The following is a 22101-nucleotide window of genomic DNA, read 5'->3' on the forward strand; positions in this document are numbered from 1 at the left end:
AGAGCTGGTGAGGGATTTCTGTCCCATCTCTGCTAATCCTGAGGCAGAATGGTGTGAACTCAAAGCATGAACTCTGGCCCTAAATCACCTTGGTCCGAATCCTAGCCTCACCATGCAGATGCTTGTGTGGCCCTGAGCCAGTGATTTGACCTCTTGAGGTCGAGTTCCCTCCTTGTGATGACTTCTGCCACAGAGTGGCTGTGAAAATTCAAATGGGGCTGGTGTGGTGACATGCCTGTTATCCCAGCTATCTTACCCAGGAGGCTGAGGCAAAAGGATTGCAAGTTCAAGGCCAGCCTGGGCAACTTAGCAAGAACCTGTCTCAAAATAAAAAAAATAAAAAGGGCTGAGGATGCAGCTCGATGCTACAGCAGTTGTCTAGCATGCATGAGGCCCTGGGTTTGATCCCCAACAGTGCAAAAGAAAAAATAATAAAAATCCAGTGAGTGATTTACATGACAGTGCTGGCTGGGTACATAGCAATTGTGCTCAGTGACCTCACAGCCCCACAGCAAAAGCAGCAGTAGAAATAATTACCAGTAATTTATGAACCCAGAAGTGGTGTCCCCAGGTTTTGTAAAAGGCACAGCTTGACTCCAGCCTCCCTGAGCACACAAAAGGCAACATAGCATAGCTAAAAACACATGAGGCTGAAAATATTTTTGTAACAAAGAAAGTAGTATTTAAAGAGAGAAAGCTGGAAATATGGTAGAGCATTTGCCTAGCATGCTCCAAAGCCCTGGGTTCAATCTCCAGGACAGCAAAAAGCAAATCAAAACTAGAGAGAAATCAACTGGCTTTCAAAGTGAATTTCTCAGACCAGCAATAATGGCAACACCTGGGCAGTTGTTAAAAATGCAAATTTCGTAGCCCCACTGAATCTGAAACCAGAGATGGGATCAAGCACCCTGAGAGCACAGTCCAGATTAACCCAGTCCTCCTGCCCCCACAGGCCATAGCCCACTCTGCCAGAGCAGCACAGGCCAAGGAAGGGAAAAGAAGTGCTTATATCTGGGGACATCAAGGGGTCTCTCTGGATGTCATTTCACGATGGCATCTGGAATAGATGGAGAGATTCCAGGCAGTCCCCATTTTTTCCTTTTAAAAAGAAAAAGGAAAGCCAGTGTTCACGAATTGAACACAACTGAGTCTGGGTCCCAGCTCTGTTGCACACCAACTGTGTCACTTGGTCTAGTCCATCCCTTCTCTGTGAGTCTCTTCTGCTTCATCTGCAAAGTGAGGTTGCTGTTAAGCCCCTGGCAAGGGTGCTGAGCACATTAGACATGTGCAAACATCCGAAGGAGCCCCAGCACACATTCAGGGCACATGACAGCTCCCCCCCCCGCCCCCACCACACACACACACACACACACACACACAGGAGCCCCTTTCCTTGCAGCCTAAAGCATCTCGGCACCCAGCTCCAAGGGAGAAAGGTTTTCCAGAGGGCTCTGGGAACAGAGTGTCAGTGAGACCCCTCAAACCTGGGTGCTGGGTGGACATCAGGGACCAGGGGACGTCCCCCTCTCAGGACAAGAGCCCTGGAACTCGGGTGCTGCAGAATATCAGGTACTGCTGGACCCAGGTTCCAGGGTACTCCCCCATCTAGGGTGAGACCCCTCGAACCTGGGAGGAGACTAGGTTCCACTACACACAAGGAAGAGGGGACTCCCCCCTTTACAGGTGAGACCCCTCGAACCCGGGTTCTTGGGGGAGATCAGGTACCACCGCACCCAGGGTCCAGTGGACTCTCCCGTCTAGGGGCGACACCCCTCGAACCCGGTGCATAGGGAGATCAGGTAGGGCTGCACCCAGGGTCCAGGGCATGCCCCCCTCTAGGGGTGAGACCCCTCAAAACCGGGTGCCAGGGGTACATCAGGTACGGCCGCACACAGGCACCAGGGGACAACACCTCAAGGAGTGAGACCCTTGGAACCTGGGTGCCAGGGGAGATCAGGTACGGCTGCACCCAGAGACCAGGGGTCACCCCTCTAGGGGCGAGACGCCTATAACCAGATGCCAGGGGAATTTCAGATATGGCAGCACCCAGTGTCCAGGGACGCACCCTCTAAGGACGAGACTCCTCAAAACAGATACCAGAGGGAGATCAGGTACCGCTGCACAGCAAAGTAAAAGCGCTTAAGGCTCCAGAACTTCATTCATAAAAATGGCTAAGATGATACACTTTGTTATTGATTTTTCCACAATTTAAATTTTTTTCTTTTTCTTTTTTTTTGTTTTTGTGCTGAGAGCCTGTGTGTGCTGAGCAAGTATTCTGCAAGTGAGCTGAATCCCCAACCCCTAAAAATAATTTAAAAGTTAAAATATGGGGCTGATGATGTAGCTCAGTGGTAGGAGTGTGTGCTTAGCATACTGCACCAATAAATTAAAAAAGAAAAAAGGTGTAATATACCAAAAGTCATTGGATGGGGCTGTGGCTGGGACTCAGTGGTAGAGTCCTTGCCTAGCATATGGGAGGCACTGGGTTGGATCCTTAGCACCACTTAAAAATAAATAAATAAAATCAAGTTATTGTGTCCATCTACAACTAAAAATATTTTTTTTAAAAAGTCATTGGATGAATTGCATGACAGGTGAATCATATCTAATAAAGCTGTTAAGAACAAAATGCTGCTGGGGTGTAATTCGGGGTAGAGCATTTGCCTAGTGTGTGCAAGGATGTGGGTTCAATCCCCAGCACTGGAAAAAAAAAAAAAACACAGATGTTGACCACATGGGCCTCCCCACACCAGCCCATGCAGGGACAGTTGGTCCCAGCCCTAAATACATGTGACCTCCAGGCCACATGAGGACCCAATGGTGATGAAGGGCAGGGAGCTACTGGTTTAGAGGAAAAGGAGGGTGTGAGAAACTGCAGAGCAGCCTCTGAGCAGCCAGGCCAGTGGTAGGCAAGCACAGACAAGTAGGACTCGGCTCATGACAGCCAGAATTCTCCAAGGGAAGCCATGGTCCTCAGCCCTGGCCCTGGTGGTCAACAAAAACAAGTGTGCATCACTCAAGGCCCCTTGGGAGTGCAAGTCAATAGTACAAGGCACCTCTGCCTTACAGGCCTGGACCTGGGAGCAGCTCCCTGGGGCCCCCTGAATCTTTCCTCTTGGCTCCCCCAGATGTGGTTGGCCAAGCTGCACAGCTGAAGTGGCTTCCTGAGACCTCAGACTCATGTCAGAGGCAAGCAGCAGAGAGGCCCAAGCCTTGGGGACTACACAGGCTGGCTCCCCACCCTGGCTGACACTGATGGTGAGCAGTCCCTTCCTACTCTGAGCCCCATCCCAGGGTCTGTAAAAGGGAACATTGGTGTCCCAGCCTCAAGAATCTGCTCTGAGAATTACATGAGGTGACACATGGGTAATTTGGGCTGCATGAAATCTGGCTGCACACAGCCTGGGGACAAAGCCCACTTCTTCCCAGATCAGAAGGGCTTCAGAACAGCAAGGTTGACCATTGGCCAGTTTGGGGACCCCAAGGTCCTCCCACCCCCGCCCAATTTCCAGAAGCGAATTCATGCCTGCTCTGAACAGTTGTTTAGCACAGGGCTGCGTATCAGGCCCCACTTGAAAACTGAAGCCATGAACCAGTAGGCAGGAACTGACTTTCCAGGGAGGAAAGAGACACCATAAACACTAAAAATCAAGTGAAGGGGCTGGCCATGGTGGCGCATGCCTGTGACCCCAGCAACTCGGGAGGCTGTCTGGTTGATGAGTACAAGGTGCAGCTGGATAGGAAGAATAATTGGGGGTTTTTGTTTGTTCTGTTGTGTGTGTTCTCCAACTTTGCTTTTTAATATTTATCAGTGCATTGTAGTTAATCATAGTAGTGAGATTCTTTTGACATACTCATAAATGCACATAACAGTTTGCTCTGTTTTAATCCCTAGGACTTCCTCCCTCCCTCTGTTGTTTTCTTTGGAGGGGGTTGTTTGTTTGGGTTCCTTTGGTTTTTGTTTGTTTTAGCGTTGGGGAGTAAACCCTGGGCCTTGCACATGCTAAGCTCACGCTCCACCACTGAGCTTCATCCCCAATCTAAAGTTCCATAGCACAGTAGGGAAATCAAGATTCACAAAATTAATTGAATATTTCAAAACAGTTCTCTTTGGAGAGAACTTTAAATGTTCCCAACACAAAAGAAGTGATGTGTTTGAGGTGATGGATATGCCAACAAGACTGATCCAATCACTGCATGTCATGTGCATAAATTGAAAGGCCACACTGTTCCCCCTCAGTCTGTACAATAACTATGTGTTGATTTAAACTTTTTAAAAGCCTTTTAAGCAGGGGTGGGGATATAACTAAGGTCCTGGTTTCAGTCCCCAGCAAAAAGAAGCATATAAAATAAACAGGTCATTTTGATATGGATAAGTGATTAGAAGAAAATAACATAGGAGTATGCGGCAGAAGGTCCTGAGGGCAGGCCAGTTTAGACTGGGTGGTCCAGGAAGTGACAAGGAGGAGTCAGTAGTGCAAATGTGCAGGAGGAGAGTCCCAGGCAGAGGACACAGCCAGTGCAAAGGCCCGGGGGTAGAAGTAGGCTGTAGGGTTCAAGAGTGGAAGTAAGGTCCTGGGACAGGGAGTCGGGTGGAAGGGCAGTGTTGAGAGCGTCCTTCCTCACAACTGTCCACTGGGGTGAACAACTATCCTTATTTGCTGAGACTGTCCTGACTTTAGCATTGAGAGCCCCAGATATACCAAAATCGTTGAGCACCCTAATGCCCACTGTAGTTCTTCACCATTCCTTGTGGAAATTAAATCATGCTAGGCCCCACTGTGGGGTGGCCCGTGTTTCCCTCAGGAGAGCTCTGTTTCCTGTCCCAAGGAGCTGGGAATGCAAAATCCAGGGTCCATTATGTCGGCTCACCTGGGAGCAGGTGATATATACTGAGTGGTCAGCTCCCCCGACCACCACGGTGTGACTTACTAAGTCCATGCACACTACTGCGCTGGCCACACTCCACAGACTTCCAGCTGATTGGCCTCACTAGCCCTTTTCTAGAGCCTTCTAAGAAGAGCAGGGTGGGGATTTTGTATGCAGGTTTGTCAGGAATTCTCATGAAAATCAAAGCTCACATGAATGGCCCTTTTAAGTTATAAAAAAAAAAAAAGGAAAGAAAAAGCTTTGCATTCTCTGAAAGCAATAAATCCTGCCTTCGTTAAGTTTGGAAGAATAGATCAGCCCATGTGTCAGTGATTAAGGCTTTGGGGTGAATGAAGAGTTGAGGAATTTGGCATCTTTGGGGTGTGCTGGTTTATGTGCGCCTCGCTGGAGCCTGTTTTCCAACAGGAAATGGGATCCCAGGAGACAGCGGGCCCTGGGAGGGAGCTCATTTGTAGTAGCACAGATCTGGGGCTGACGGAGCCCCCAAGCCCTAGACCATCCACCCATACAACAAAAGCCATCACCCCAAGCTCTCTGGCGGCCACCCTATGCCCTCAGTAGCAGGGCCACCCACATCCTGCAGATCCAGTGGCCAGCTATTGCAGACAACACCTTCTTTCCTCTGTAGCCAATACCTTTGCCTACTTCCATGTTCCAGTTAACCTGACTCTTAGCCTACACCCTTTGAGAGCCCAAGAATATCCATATCCCCTCTCTGGAATTCTCCCCCACTTCCTGTCCAGGCCTGATGACCAGTCAGGGCCCCTGCAGCCCTTTCAAAGCCATTCTCATGGCCTTGAGCCCCCATGGGAGAGAAGGGTCATGGTCTCTCTCAGTCATCCTGAGAGGCAGAGCTCACTCTTCATGAGAGTTTCTCCATGCCCGAGCCCCCCAGGAGTTGGGGGGAGGGCCTGCCAAGACATGGCCTGTTACTGGGTGTCAGTCTACTTTGCACTGCTTCAACAGAATGCCTGAGACTCAGGGATTTGTGAAGAGCAGGAATTGATTTCTTCTGGTATATTTTTTTTTTTGGTACTAGGGATTGAACCCAGGGGTGCTTTACCCCTGAGCAGCATCCCCAGCCCTTTGTAGTTTTTGAAACAGAGTTTTGCTAAATTGCCTAGGCTGGCCTCAAACTTGCAATCCTCCTGGCTCAGCCTCCCCAGTCTCAGGGATCGCAGGGGTGCCCTATCATTGCCTGGCCCTCCAGAGACTGGTTTCTCACCGTTCTGGAGACTGAAAGTCCAAGGTCAAGGGGCCCACATCTAGTGACAGCCCCTGTCCTGCATCATCCCCTGGCGAGAAGCAGAAGGAAAAAAGAGCACAGGAGAGAGACAGGGAGAGAAAGAGAGAGGAAGAGAGAAAGTATGGAGAAGAGAGGGGAGAGAGGGGACCCAAACTCCCCTTACAACAAATCACTGCTATAGTAACAGATTAATCCCATCCATGAGCACCAAGTCCTCATAACCTGATCACCTCTGAAAGCTCCTGCCCACCCAAACTGTGGCAATGGGGATGAAGTTTACACATGAACATTGGGGAGCACATTGAAACCATAGCACTTGGCTTCCCCAACATGGGATGCCCACATGACTTACATCAGTCAATCAAAAGGACCGTGATTAGCTGCTCTCTCTTTAAGTCTCTATTCTAAGACACAGAGGTCTGAAGTCTTCCAAAAAGCAGTGCTTCCACTGTGAGAGTGTTCCTATCTGCTTCTCTGGGTGCTCCCCACACACCCTTGACCAAAAGCACATACAGAGTCCTTCCACCAGGTCCAGACACCATCCACTGACCCTGGTCCCCTCCCCCTAGGTTCGTTCTGTCTTCTTGCTACACCTTCTGGGTGGGACATTCCATTCTTAGCTCTGAGACCTAAATCACAATCTCTTTCCCTAAAAGGGAGGAACTTAGGAGGCCAACACTGATGGGGGCAAGAGCCCAGGCCCAGACTTTCACCTTTGTGTCTCAGTTTCCCCATCTGTTAATGGGGCCAATCTGATCTCAAAATGACTCAGAGGGTTAAAGAAATAGCAAGAGCACCCAGTAGGTGGCTTGCACAGGCTCAGCATGTGGCAGTGGGCCTCCCCTCCCCACCAGGACCCTTTGGGAGAGGGCTCTTGGGACTCTGGCTGGCACAGGATCAGCAGCACCACTAAGAATAACAGATTTGAACTCCTTAGCCCCATTTTAAACACTTTATGAAAGCCTTTCCTGACTTGAGTTGGAGGAATCTGCCTGTAAACTGCAGCCATTTGGGATGGCTTCAGGAAGGCATGCCTCAAGGGGCTTGGAGGCAATCCACGAGTCTCCAGTCCTGCCCACAGCATGTGGCCTTTCAATTAGAGATTTAATTCACAGACCTTGGAGGGCCATCCCTGGGCCACTTCCATTTTGTGTGGTTCCTGGAATATTTTTTTTTAAATAAACAAATAACAAATGCCAAGACGTGGTTATAAAAGTTGTGGACTATTTTAACTGCTTACCTCTAACAAGTATCTTCTATGGTGGGAGGGAGCCAGGCAGCCATTAGAAGCACAGGCTCATGAGCGACTGTGTGGCTCTAGTCACGACTACCTGTATGGCCTCAGAGAGTTAATTAATCTTTCCAAACCTCAGCTTATTCATCTGTAAAGTGGACATTAATAATCATAGCCTTCCTCACAGACTTGGTGTGCAGGACATATGAGTTAATACCATAGAATCAAGGTTAGTGCCAAATATAAACAGGTTATTGAAAAGGTCCCCACTAATTCTTGTTTTTATTAAATACTGTCAGGGTCCTGCTGTGGCTGTTAGGTACTGAATTCCTTTGGAGAGAGCAGTAATGTCCACATGGGGTCTTTTGTGAATGTGAGGTTGGGCCATCCATGGACCCAGCAGCTCCTGACTTGGGCCCTGTTCCTTCGTTCACTCAATGGCACAGTGTGTGAGTGATCTCACCAGATCTGGTCACTGGGCCAGTCAAGATCTTTCACCAGCCTGGACACTGACCTTGGTCCCAGACACACTCAAAAGAATGGTGCCTTAAAACCCTGGCAGTCTGTGGCATTGGTTTTTCCAACTGCTTTGGGACCTTGCAACAGAGGGGTGTGGTGGATAGTGGAAGACAGGACTTCGGGGACAAAGCAACTCTGGAATGAACTGGGTTTGCTGAGCAAGAGGCTGTAATTTTACCTCCCGGAGGACAGAGTTTTCCACAATCCTGGCTGAGCCAAATTAACTAGGGCAGCGTATCATAGCCCCTAGGCCTACCGCAGAGGCATCCACCACAATACACCTGCCCCCCTCCTCCAAGGGATAAAAGACTAGGCCAGGATAGAAACAAGCATCTGGGTGGGAGTTTTTGCCCCTGAGGTTGGTCTGAGACTTGTAAAACCAATTGAACCAAGGAGATGTTTTTGGTGATCTGGTCTTAAAAGCTCAAATCCAGGGACCTCCCCACCCATTCTCTACTCAGGGTCCAGCCCACCAGAACCCCAGGTAACCTTGGTGAGCTCCAGGCTGAAGGTCAAGGAAGGAGGCATCCAAAACCACCTCCCCTCACTCTCCTCCCAAAGTTCTGGAAAGAGGGTCAGTGCCTTTGAGAATAACTAAATCTAGGGGATGTTTGAGGCTTGTAGTCACTTTACGGGATGATAAGAAGAGTCTGGTCCTGGTCACAGTAGCTGAGAAATTCGGGGACCAGACTCTAGAGCTCTGGAGTCCCATAGATTTGGGCTCTAGTCTTGGTTCTGCTATTTTCTCACTGTATGACCTCAAGGATGCCATTGTGACCTTGGGAGTGGCATTTATCTGATTAAACAGCACCAAGATCATGGTAGACATTCAGCTGTGGTTACCCATGTGGCATCACCATAGTCTATTGGGCCAGCCTAGCTCTGTTCCTGGTAGCCAAGAACGCTAGGACTACTTAGTATTTTGTTTTGTTTTTTTATTTGTGATTAAAATATGCATAACTTAAAATGTATCATTTTAACCATTTTTAAGCATATAATTAATGCATCAAGTATATTCGCATTGTTACACAACAATTACCACCTCCCTTCTCAGAACTCTCTTCCTGTTGCTCAACCAAAACTCTGTCCTCATGAAACACTAACTCCCCATCTCCCTCTCCCACCCCAGCCCCCCGCAAACAACATTCCACTTTCTGCCTCTGTGAATTTGACTAACCAAGGAACCTCATATAATGGGAATCATTCGGTATTTGTTCTCTCCGTGACTTTTATTTCACTTAGCATAACATCCTCAGGGTTCATCCACATGTGTCAGAATTTCCCTCCTTCTTAAGGCTGAATCACATCCTGTACATTGGTCAGTGGTCCATCTGTGATAAAATACCTAGGAGAGCAACTTAAAAGGAGTTCATGGGGCTGGGGTTGTGGCTCAGTGCTAGAGCACCCACCTAGCATGTGCGAGGCCCTGGGTTCGATCCTCAGCACCACATAAAAATAAATAAATAAAATAAAGGCATTGTGTCCAACTATACCTAACAAATAAATATTTAAAAAAATAAAATTAAAATAAAAAGGAGTTCAGAGAGTTTTTGGTTTTTGGATTCAGAGGGTTTCTGTCCATGGCAACTGGCCCCAATGCTTTGGGGCCATGGCAACACAGGACATCATGGTGGGGGGCGAGGGGCATGCAGGAGAGCAAACTTGAAGTTAATCGAGAAAGAGGAAGGGGCAGGGGACCAAGGGTAGCCCTCAAGGGTACACCAAGGACCTACTTCCTCCATCTAGGCCTCAGCTTCTAAGTTTCCACCATTTTCCAGTAGCCTGTTAAATTATGAATCCATCAATGAATGCAAGATCCAATCACTTTCCAAAGACCTTCACCTCTGGAGACTGTTCCCTTCAACACACAAGCTTTTATTTCAAATCCAAATAACCCCCATGGTATGTATGACATTTTGCTTACCCATTCTTCCATATAGAGACACAGGCTGACTTCACCTCCTTATCTGTTCTGTCTGGGAGCATCGTGTGGCTTCTCTGAGCCTTAGTTTCTCCGACTATAGGGAAAAAAGAGCAGAGACAGATTAAAATGTTTTGTGAACTTTTGAGTAGATATAATTAGAAATATTGCACAAAAAGTCCCTGCCCTCAGGGACTGACAGGAGGAAAGAGCAGGAACAGGGCCAAGGGCTGAGAAACCAGACAGGAGCCCAGGAGGCAGTTGGACCATTAGAGTGAGAGGGAGGAGCCTGGGAATGCTGTCCCCTGCACAGCCCAGCTGGCTGTAGGGTGGCTCTAGTCTGTAAGAGGTCAATGATGAGGCAGGTGTTGCTGGGGAAGATGCCCAGAAAAGTACAGAAAGGTACAGAAAGGCTTACAGCACCACTTTGAGAGCCAAGACCTCACCATCTCAGAGGCAGTCAGGGTTCAGGTTCTCCTTTTGGTACTGGCCATTGACCTGAGTTCTCCAGCCCAACATGAGATGAAGCTTCTGTGAGTTAGAAATGGTTCCATTTTGTCTGACCTCAAACAGAGCCTAATCCTCCTGGAGCTATTTACAGCACAGATGGTGGTCACGGGCATCCTGAGCCATTTAGCAACAAGCTGGAGCCCTCACTGGCCCGTGCTGTGCTGGAAACCCCGGGATTTCATGGAGAAATCCCTTTCCTAGATGGCTCAGCCCAGGTTTGCAGACAGGCAGTGATTAGGGACAGCCCAGACTTTCCATGGGCTGACCTTACCCTATACGCTCAAAATAAGGCTGAATCCTGTCCGACAAGTTTACTCAAGTGGATCTGCTCTGTTTCTCCCTTTCTGGAGAACACCAAAAAATATCCATTTACATCAAGACCTCATGTTTTAATGACAGGAGCCCCTCCAACTGGTTATTTATTGAGATCCCAAATTAGCGGCCCTTTTATGTCCTCTGCTACCAGCTCATCTGTTTACTTATTCTACAAGGTGTATGTAGTTGCTACCATCACTAAATCCTTATCCTCATGTTCTGGGAACCTAAGGCTCTGAGTGGTTGAGTGGCTTGTTCAGACTTGAACAGCTTCCATGTCACTCAGGTCTTTTCCCCTCCTGCTCAGGCACAACCCCCAACCTTGATGTCTGCTGCCCACAGCTTCAAAAATGAGGCTTTGCCAGGCCCAGTACACCTGCCTGTAATTCCAGCAACTGAGGCAGGGGGATAGCAAGTTTGAGACCAGCCTTAAAAGCTTAGTGAGATTAGCTAGAACCTTTCTCGAAATAAAAATCAAACCAAGTTGGGGATGTAACTCAGTGGTAAAGCACTCCTGGGGTCAACCCCTAGTACCAAAAGACAATAAAAGAAAATGGGGGCCTTTGCCCATGTCACTCTTGTGACACCGGCTGTAAACACCAATGTCCCTACAGTTGCCAACCCTGGACCCAGAATCCCATGGTTCTCATGCAGAGGGGGGGACAGCCCAAGCCAGGCTTCATCATCTGTAGATTTGCAGCTGGAACCGTTTTTCCAGCAACAGCCTCAGACAACATCTGTTTTGTTCTTCCAGACATGGTTTCCCCATGTACATGTGAACAGGTAAATCAAGACAGACAGTGGCCCTCAGGAGTGTCTGAGGCTGCGGCAACTGCAGGAGAGTTCTCCTTCTTGCAGAAATGGGAGAGACAGACCAACAAGGGGAAAACTCTGAGCAGTGTTCTGGTTTTGCTCACTCGGATAATTGAACTGCAGACAAGTGGGCTCCCCTCTCTCCAGGAGGTGTATGGGGCACAACTGTCCTTGAAACCTTTGGAACCGCAAACTGACTGTGAAAAGCCCCAGAAAGCACCAGAAACATGTCTTTTCATCTGGCTTAGCTTCAGAATGCTCATCTATGGAGGGGACACTAGTGTCTTCCTCAAAGGACTATTTGGGGGTATAGCAAAAGGGCTCCAAGTTCTTGCTCATGGATGAATAGGTGGCCTGGCACCTGTAGATGCTGTTAGTCAGCTTTTCATCACTGTGACCAAAATACCTGATGAGAAAATCTTAGAGAAGGAAAGATTTATTTTGGCTCACGGTTTCAGAGGATTCCGCTTGTGGTCAGCTGGCCCCCTTATCCTGGGCCTCAGATGAAGCAGAACACCATGGCAGAAGGGTGTGGTGGAGGAAAGCGTCTCACCTCGTGACCGTCGGGAAGCAGACAGAGAGACAAAGGAGGGAACTGGAGAGAAGATGAATACTTGCAGGGCACGCTCTCAGTGACCTACTTTCTCCAAATAGGTCCCACCTCCCAGTAGTCCATTTAGCCGTCAGTGGATTAATCCACTAATGAGGTCAGAGTTCTCTGATCTAAACACTTCCCACGAGTCCTCCCTCTGAACACAAGAGACCTTGGGGGAACATTCCAGATCCAAACTAAGAGATGCTGAACCAAGTGCACTCCCCATGGTGGCCTAGAAACTCATAAAGGGCTCTACTTGGGGCCTTCCACCCCTGCAGCTTACACCATGCAGTCCTCGTGTGTGTCTGCCTTGCTATTTGCAGAAGCAGCAGAGTAAGAGCCCCGTCGTGAGCAGGGAACCCACCTCTGGCATGTTCTCACCAGCTCTGGCAAGGCCTCACCACCTATCTTCCTGAAGCCAGTGAGAAAGAAAGGCAGAAAGCACTCCTCATCTCAAATACCTGTGCCCATCAAACCAAGTGATCCTGTGTCTCCTCTCAGCCCTGATCTTGTCTTTTAAACAGAATGCCAGGAAATGATGAGGAGAGACCTGAGGCCTCCTTACCCACCCAGGCCCCCTCCCTCTCTCCTTCCTTCCACCACCATCACCCGGTCCCATCCCTGGGTTGGAGAAGGAATCCTCCCAACAGAAGAGGAGCAGAAGGACAAATGGGAGACAAGCCTGGGTGCGGGGGAGTTTGCCTGATCCAATAAGGAAGCAGTCTAGGTTGGGCATGGAGGAAGGAGGATGCAGCAGGGTGACTCTCAGGTGGGATCTGGCCCAGCGACTGGGGTACTGGTGATGCCTGCACTTAGGGAAGGCAAGTAATTAGGAGATGAACTTGGAGTCTGGACATGTTGCCTCCTAGTGGAGTGGAAGGTTTGAGTGTGAATCTCACAATAAAGGGTAGACCAGTTGTCCATTCATGAGTCAGTCACACAAAAGCCTTCAGGACTTGGATTACATTACCTATCAGAGAATGTTCATGAGCCACTTCATTCTTGTTCTCTACTTGGACTCTTTCAGTTAGAAATCGCATCAGCATGCAGGGCCCCCACAGGCCCTGCCCGCTCAGTGACATCCCAGCTCCCACGCAGCTCCAGCCTGCTGGGAGCTGGGCCCACTGGCTCTGGGAGGTGGAGCACTCCACCCTGCCAGGGCAACCACCTGCCCTGCTAACAACCCTTTCCAGTGGGCCTGCTGCCTAACCATGCCACCCAGGAGAACCACCCAGACAAATCCATTTGTTCAGCCACTTCAATGCAGTCAAATCAGGCTCAAGTTACCCAGACGGAGAATTTTACAGTTGTACCAGTGATGACCATCAGAAAACCACAGTGCTGGTTTCGCTTCAGGTCAAAGGAAGCCCATCTTATTCTCCCATTCATGGCCCCTTTCCTGACATGTCCCACAAGTAAGGCCCAAGGCAAGTGGCCTGCCTGAGCCAAGCTTGGGCCTTCCACGGCCTGGCAAGAGCCCTGAAACTTCAGGGGTGAAAACTGGGTCTTGTCTCTGCTACAAGCAGAAGAATATGATGCCGAGTGTGCTGGTGGGGCTCCTGTTCCCACAGCCCCCCTCACCCTGAAAATAAATATATCCACAGAGGAGAAAAATCATTCGAGCATGCCAACCAACCCCTCACACACAGGGGCTTACTTATTCTATATGACTAGTTGATGAGATTTCTAGGCCCCCTCATCCCCAACCAGGATTTAAAAAAAAAGGGGGGGGGGTATTTTGGCCACCAGAGTCCTGAGTTGTTGGTTAGACACCCAGGTGGAGGTGTCAGAGACATAGTTAACAGTGCAGTAGCACAGGTATCCCAAGCCTTAGCCTAGATTGTGGGCCTGGAGGCACATCATAAGCTATAAAACCCATGCAGGTGTGACAAGTGAATTTTATAGGAATCTTGCCCCCCCCCCAAAGCAACATGGTCCCTGGGAGTGAAGGAAAGAGGATGAGACAGGGTGACTCTCAGGTGGAATCTTGCTCCAAACTCCAAGTTCAAGGTCTGTGCCCAGGATGAGGGAAAATCACTGGTATGAGTTTCTCCCCTCGATTCTCAGAGTTGTGAGACAGCACATTTTAAACATTTAAGTTTTGTTCAACTATTCTGACCTCAAACCCTCAGGCTATGAGCCTGGCAGGAAATTCACTGTCACTCACCCCATGGGCCTGAGTATGTTTCAAGGTCTAGCAAAGCACTGAGGGGCCCTCTTCCCTCACTGTCCCTCTGAAGCCTCCCTCCTCCCCATCAGGGCACCCTCTTAACCAAAGTCAGGAAGCACCTCTGATCCAGGACTGCGTCTACTTTTTTGCTCTGCTAACCCTTGAGCCAAGGGTATACTAAGGGCTCGACCTCCCACTCAAAAATGGGCAGAAGGAAAAAGGGAAACACACATACATTCATTTTTCCATGGACCACCAACCTCAGACGATTCATAGCCAATCTCCTGGATCTGCTCCATGGTTATTCTGTGAATTCTTGACAGATTTTGAGGCTGACTTTTGCCTCTCTGTGGCCTTTGTACCCAGCTCAGAGCCTAGCATATAGTGATCAGGCAAGACAGAGGTATAAATGTCATTTGCAAGTTGCGATGTAGTAATTACATGCAGTTTCACTTCTGCATATCTTTTCCTCTAAGAAAATGAGAGAATCAGGAATAATTAGACTTAGAGAGGTGGGAAGGGAGGCAGAGCATATGACAAAGGGACACCAGGAAAGTGTGCAGTGAGCTGCATCAGAGATGACAGGATGAGGGACACTGACAGAAGCCTCAAGGCCTCTACCCTACAACCAAAGGCAAGGACTTCCAACCCAGGGCAAGGAGCTGGCCAGCATTCAGTGGTATCAAGGCCACTCGGGTCTCAGGGACCAATTTCAGGTAGAAGACTAGAGGTAGAGGCAGAAGGGTCTGAAATTATAAATTCAAAAAGGCTTAAAACTGATGGAAGGGGCCGGACTCCCTGCAGAGCACTTGCCTAGCGTGTGTGAGGCGTAGGTGCCATCCCCAGTACTGCGGGTGGGGAGAGTCTGGATGAAGGACTGGATCATATGCTGGTGTGCACATGGTCTGCAATGAAGTATAACAAATGTATAAGCATCTCCCTGGGCTAGTGGAAAGGAAGGAACTGAAAGTTCCAGTGGATGGTAGTAGAAAGACCGTGGATAGATGGTGCCTCTTATCACCAAATTTAAGCACTGGAAATATCCCATAGTGTCTTTATTGGTCTTGATTGTGTTGGCTTCTTTTTTTTTTTTTTCCTTCTTTGATACCAGAAAGCATTTGTCAGGGCTTTCCTAAGAAAACTCTCTGCCTCGGCCTTCTTTGTCTCCTAAGTCTGAAGTTTCTCAGCTGTAAACTCTCTCCTGCCTCAGGAGTGTCCCGGGAGTGTATCTTTTTGGTTGGGGAAGGACTTGTGAATGAATAAGTGAACAGAGGATGGAATTACAGTAAGGAGTGAGGAATCCAGCCCAGCAGGGAGCCGGTGTCTGGAGGAGCCAGGGCAGGGGACAGCAGAAGTAAGCAGTTTCTTCTCCGCCACCAGCAGGCTGGCCTCGGCCTCAGCCTTGACATATGACAGGCTGCTCCCAGGATACTGTCACAGGTGTGGGCAGGTGGGCCCCAGCAGTGGGGAGCCAGCAGCTAGCAGGCTGTTCCCAAGCCCCCTGGCTTCCCTTCTCAATGGATCCATCTTTGTTTTCCCCCCTAGGTGCCCCTGGACGGCGTGGCAAGCCCGGAAGAAGAGGCGACCCTGGTGAGTCCTGGGTTTTCTTAATTTCTAAACCGGGGCCGGGAAGAACACAACTGGCCAGAACCTGGCTGGAGGTGCCAGCCACCGACTCCCACCTTTAGTCATGCCCTTCCATCCTGAGTCAGTTCTTCCTCCCCTTTCTAATGCTAGCTGCTGTCCCCAGAGGCCACACTGCCCAATACTGCCTTTTCTTGGCTTCTTGACATCCATAATTCCAGGACTGTCCCATCTCTGCCCTCAGCCACCCCCTGAATCTGTGTATCAGCCTTAGAAACTTCAGTCCCTTGTCAGCCACTCTGAAGTATGGCCTCTGCCATGTGGAGGGCAGTTACGACTCTGCCAGCCCAGCCTCTGCCATGCTCTGACAACCTGCCAGGACAGTTCTCTCCTGCGTGTCTCACTCCCTCCCCAAACTTGGCCTCTCCTTCCCTTGGCAGAGGAAGCCCTCGGGTGGAAGCTCCTCCCCCTTCCAAGCAAACTGCGGACGCACTCACTTATCTACACCACCTTCCTCCCCATCATTTCTATTTCACCCAAAATAAACTCACACTGCACAGTCCCCAGTATCCCCTCTCCCCGCACCTGGCTGCCAGCAACTAAAGAGGCATTAACCCCATCCCCTCTGCCTCGCCTTCATCTCACCCAAAGGCCAAATTTACCAATGGTTTCCTTCAGGTCCTACCAGCAGACACTCTGTAGTCTTTAACCTTCTTAGTTCCTTACTTAACTTCTTCCTCTCTTCCTTTTCTGTACTCAGTAAATGCTGTCTACTTATTTAGCAAAAAAGAAAAGAGTCATTGGAACACTCGTATGCCCTCATCCCCTTCCACATTCCTTTGTATTTGTGTCTGGAATAGAAGATACAAGCTACAGGTGTCTCTTAATGATCTCCGCATCAACAGAATGAGGGCGAGAGTATGAACATGGATAAGAGAAACCATCAGGACTTTGGCAAAATAGGTGCAAAATTTGCAAGTCAGATGAAACATTCCCTGCTTAAGGACTACTCTATTTTTAAGTGTGGTAGATTGATTATAGATATCTTAGTATTTCGTTTCCCTAAATATCTGGGGCTGCTTAAAAGACAATGCTTTAAAGGTTCATATTATTTGAATTAGTGGTTCTGTGGTCACAATCCTAGTATAAGATTGTTTTCTCTTTAAACAACGTCTTTATCTTTCTTGACCCTCACTCTGTGTCACTTCCCTTCCGCCCTGGGTATTTCTGGCTCAGTTCAGGGCCCACATCTGACCTCCAGTTCTTTGCCTTCTTTATGAGACCCCCCACTTGCCTCTTAAATGAATCCACCCTTGGCCCTCTCCTTTCCCACTCCTGTGGCTTCAGCTACTCCAGTGACACTGAGGATACCTCTCTCTCTGCCTCAAGCCCAGTCCTTTCCTCGGGGTCCCAGAGATTAGACACTGCTTCACCAAACTCAGCATCTCCTCCCCTCTTCTCTGCTCCGGCTTCACCACCTCAGGGAGGAGACACCAGCCACCTGCTCCCCTGTGCGGACTCCAGTATCCCCTGTGACCCTTCCCTTCCCCACACCAAGTCCCCTTCCGTCTTCTCAGTACATCTCAGAGCTGGGCCACCTTCTCTCTCTCATGGCCGCAGCCTGCAGCGGCTCTCACCCCCACTCCCTAGCCCATGTCCCTCACATTCAGCCTCACTGTGGGTGTCCAGGGTCCTGTTACCTCTGAGTCCTCTCTCTTAGGTCCTCCCCTGCCGAGAATATCTCCTCCTTTGCCTAGACTTCTTACTCCAAGGTCATTTCTCTTTGTCCTTCAAGTCAAGTTCAAGTAGCTTCTACAGAAAGCCTACTTTAACCCCTCTGGCTAAGGGTTACCACCCCAAGTCTCCAGCATCTGACAGGTAAATGCAGGGGACAGTGAATCACTGAATGACTGACTGTCCTGCCCTTAAGCAGCTTCACAAGGAGGGCGCATTGGCGAGGCCAGAGAGAGCCACCACCGACAGGACCCCAGGCTGATTGGGCTCAAGAGAATCCAGGGCAGCTTCTCTCAGAGCCTCAGACTCTTCTTCCCAGAGCTGGGTTTGCTCATTAATAGAAAACACCCCTTGTGTTTCTCTTTTTGTCTTGATTTCCAGAAACTGAAGCTGTTTTATGTTTTAGGCTAGAACCTCCATTAGTCTGAATTTGTGTGTATGTGTGTGTTAGCACACCCACTGCACCCCCCCCCACTAAATACACGCTCATCACTCAGTTCCTGTTTTCTACCATCATAAAAGATTTTACTGCCTTTTATTGTAAGCTCCCTGACATTCTTTTTGGAAGGGTGTGAGGAATACGTACTTTTTTTTTTTTTTTTTTTTTTTTTTTTTTTTTTTTTTTATTTTTTTATTTTTTTTTTTTATTGGTTGTTCACAACATTACAAAGCTCTTGACATATCATATTTTCATACATTAGATTGAAGTGGGTTATGAACTCCCAATTTTCCCCCAAATGCAGAATCACATCGGTTATACATCCACAGTTTTACATAATGCCCAATTAGTAATTGTTGTATTCTGCTACCTTTCCTATCCCGTACTATCCCCCCTCCCCTCCCCTCCCTTCTTCTCTCTCTACCCCATCTACTGTAATTCATTACTCTCCTTGTTTATTTTCCCATTCCCCTCACAACCTCTTATATGTAATTTTGTATAGCAATGAGGGTCTCCCTTCATTTCCATGCAATTTCCCTTTTCTCTCCCTTTCCCTCCCATCTCATGACTCTGTTAAATGTTAGTCTTTTCTTCCTGCTCTTCCTCCTTGCTCTGTTCATGGTTGCTCTCATTATATCAAAGAAGACATTTGGTATTTGTTTTTTAGGGATTGACTAGCTTCACTAAGCATAATCTGCTCTAGTGCCATCCATTTCCCTGCAAATTCTATGATTTTGTCATTTTTTATTGCTGCATAGTACTCCATTGTGTAAAGATGCCACATTTTTTTTATCCATTCATCTATTGAAGGGCATCTGGGTTGGTTCCACAGTCTAGCTATTGTGAATTGTGCTGCTATGAACATCGATGTGGCAGTATCCCTGTAGTATGCTCTTTTAAGGTCTTCAGGGAATAGTCCGAGAAGGGCAATAGCAGGGTCAAATGGTGGTTCCATTCCCAGCTTTCCCAGGAATCTCCAAACTGCTTTCCAAATTGGCCGCACCAATTTGCAGTCCCACCAGCAATGTACAAGAGTACCCTTTTCTCCACATCCTCGCCAGCATTTGTTGTTGTTTGACTTCATAGTGGCTGCCAATCTTACTGGAGTGAGATGGTATCTTAGGGTGGTTTTGATTTGCATTTCTCTGACTGCTAGAGATGGTGAACATTTTTTCATGTACTTGTTGATTGATTGTATGTCCTCCTCTGAGAAGTGTCTGTTCAGATCCTTGGCCCATTTGTTGATTGGGTTATTTGTTATCTTATTGTCTAATTTTTTGAGTTCTTTGTATACTCTGGATATTAGGGCTCTATCTGAAGTGTGAGGAGTAAAAATTTGTTCCCAGGATGTAGGCTCCCTATTTACCTCTCTTATTGTTTCTCTTGCTGAGAAAAAACTTTTTAGTTTAAGTAAGTCCCATTTGTTGATTCTTGTTATTAACTCTTGTGCTATGGGTGTTCTATTAAGAAATTTGGAGCCCGACCCCACAATATGTAGATCGGAGCCAACTTTTTCTTCTATCAGACGCAGAGTCTCTGATTTGATATCAAGCTCCTTGATCCATTTAGAGTTAACTTTAGTGCATGGCGAGAGGAAGGGATTCAGTTTCATTTTGTTGCATATGGATTTCCAGTTTTCCCAACACCATTTGTTGAAGATGCTATCCTTCCTCCATTGCATGCTTTTAGCCCCTTTATCAAATATAAGATAGTTGTAACTTTGTGGATTAGTCTCTGTGTCCTCTATTCTATACCATTGGTCCACTCGCCTGTTTTGGTACCAGTACCATGCTGTTTTTGTCACTATTGCTCTGTAATATAGTTTGAAATCTGGTATCGCTATACCGCCTGATTCACACTTCCTGCTTAAAATTGCTTTTGCTATTCTGGGTCTTTTATTTTTCCATATGAATTTCATGATTGCTTTATCTATTTCTACAAGAAATGCCATTGGGATTTTGATTGGCATTGCATTAAACCTATAGAGAACTTTTGGTAATATCGCCATTTTGATAATGTTAGTTCTGCCTATCCATGAACAGGGTATATTTTTCCATCTTCTAAGATCTTCTTCTACTTCTCTTTTTAGGGTTCTGTAGTTTTCATTGTATAAATCTTTCACCTCTTTTGTTAGGTTGATTCCCAAGTATTTTATTTTTTTGGAGGATATTGTGAATGGGGTAGTTTTCCTCATTTCCGTTTCAGAGGTTTTGTCGCTGATATACAGAAATGCCTTTGATTTATGCGTGTTGATTTTATATCCTGCCACTTTGCTGAATTCATTTATTAGTTCTAGTAGTTTCTTTGTAGACCCTTTTGGGTCTTCTAAGTATAGTATCATGTCATCTGCAAATAGTGATAATTTAAGTTCTTCTTTTCCTATTTTTATGCCTTTAATTTCTTTCGTCTGTCTAATTGCTCTGGCCAGTGTTTCGAGAACTATATTGAATAGAAGTGGTGATAGAGGGCATCCCTGTCTTGTTCCAGATTTTAGAGGGAATGCCTTCAACTTTTGTCCATTCAGAATGATGCTAGCCTGAGGCTTAGCATAGATAGCTTTTACAATGTCAAGGTATGTTCCTGTTATCCCTAGTTTTTCAAGTGTTTTGAACATAAAGGGATGCTGTACTTTGTCGAATGCTTTCTCTGCGTCTATTGAGATGATCATATGGTTCTTATCTTTAAGTCTATTGATGTGGTGAATAACATTTATTGATTTCCGTATATTGAACCAGCCTTGCATACCAGGGATGAATCCTACTTGATCATGGTGCACAATTTTTTTGATGTGTTTTTGTATTCGATTCGCCAGAATTTTATTGAGGATTTTTGCATCTAGGTTCATTAGAGATATTGGTCTGTAGTTTTCTTTCTTTGAGGAGTCTTTGTCTGGTTTCGGAATCAGGGTGATGTTGGCCTCATAGAATGAATTTGGAAGAGCTCCCTCTTTTTCTATTTCCTGAAATAACTTGAAAAGTATTGGTATTAATTCTTCTTTAAAGGTTTTGTAAAACTCTGCTGTATACCCATCCGGTCCTGGGCTTTTCTTGGTAGGTAGTCTTTTGATGGCTTCTTCAATTTCATCCATTGATATTGGTCTGTTCAAATTGTGTGTATCCTCCTGACTCAGTCTGGGCAAATCATATGACTTAAGAAATTTATCGATGTCTTCACTATCTTCTATTTTATTCGAATATAGGTTTTCAAAATAATTTCTAATTGTCTTCTGTATTTCTGTAGCATCTGTTGTGATATTGCCTTTTTCATCCCGTATGTTAGTAATTTGAGTTCTCTCTCTTCTTCTCTTTGTTAGCATGGCTAAAGGTCTGTCGATCTTATTTATTTTTTCAAAGAACCAACTTTTAGTTTTGTTAATTTTTTCAATAGTTTCTTTTGTTTCAATTTCATTAATTTCCGCTCTGATTTTAATTATTTCTTGCCTTCTGCTATATTTGCTGTTGTTTTGCTCTTCCTTTTCTAGGGCTTTGAGATGAAGTGTGAGCTCATTTATTTGTTGGTTTTTTCTTTTTTTGAGGAATGACCACCAGGCAATGAATTTTCCTCTTAAAACTGCTTTCATTGTGTCCCATAGATTCCGATATGTTGTGTCTGTATTTTCATTTATCTCTAAGAATTTTTTGATTTCCTCCTTTATGTCTTCTGTAACCCATTGACCATTCAGTAACATATTGTTCATTTTCCATGCGATGTAGGATTTTTCCTTCCTTCTTTTATCATTGATTTCCAGTTTCATTCCATTATGATCAGATAAAATGCATGGTATTATCTCCACCGCTTTATATTTACTGAGGGTTGCCCTGTGGCATAATATATGGTCTATTTTTGAGAAGGATCCATGTGCTGCTGAGAAAAATGTATATCCATTTGATGATGGTTGATATATTCTATATATGTCAGTTAAGTCTAGGTTATTGATTGTGGTATTGAGTTCTATAGTTTCCTTGTTCAACTTTTGTTTGGAGGATCTGTCCAATGGTGAGAGAGGTGTGTTGAAGTCACCCATAATTATTGTGTTGTGGTCTATTTGATTCTTGAACTTGAGGAGAATTTGTTTTATGAATGTCGCAGCGCCATTATTTGGTGCATAAATATTGATAATTGTTATGTCTT

At 46.8% G+C, this 22101-nt stretch overlaps 1 protein-coding gene and 1 long non-coding RNA gene across 3 annotated transcripts in view; one reads left to right on the forward strand and one right to left on the reverse strand.

Moving 5' to 3' along the window:
- The window catches only part of LOC144366147 (uncharacterized), a 106863-nt gene extending 94676 nt beyond the window's left edge, over window positions 1–12187 (reverse strand). The window contains exons 1-2 of one of the 2 annotated variants that reach the window (XR_013425033.1): window positions 11899–12184; window positions 9814–9907 (exon numbers count right to left, since the gene is read on the reverse strand). This is a non-coding gene — a long non-coding RNA (uncharacterized LOC144366147). Of the gene's footprint in view, window positions 1–9813; window positions 9908–11898 lie in introns of both variants that reach the window. The other variant, XR_013425034.1, reaches the window with a different exon arrangement.
- Col23a1 (collagen type XXIII alpha 1 chain) overlaps window positions 1–22101 on the forward strand; it is a 361425-nt gene that overhangs the window by 273244 nt on the left and 66080 nt on the right. The window contains exon 3 of the mRNA XM_013363107.4: window positions 15759–15803. Coding sequence (XP_013218561.2) covers window positions 15759–15803 — 45 coding nt within the window. The remainder of the gene's footprint in view (window positions 1–15758; window positions 15804–22101) is intronic.

This window comes from Ictidomys tridecemlineatus, chromosome 1 (assembly GCF_052094955.1).
Source record: "Ictidomys tridecemlineatus isolate mIctTri1 chromosome 1, mIctTri1.hap1, whole genome shotgun sequence".
Lineage (NCBI taxonomy): Eukaryota > Metazoa > Chordata > Mammalia > Rodentia > Sciuridae > Ictidomys > Ictidomys tridecemlineatus.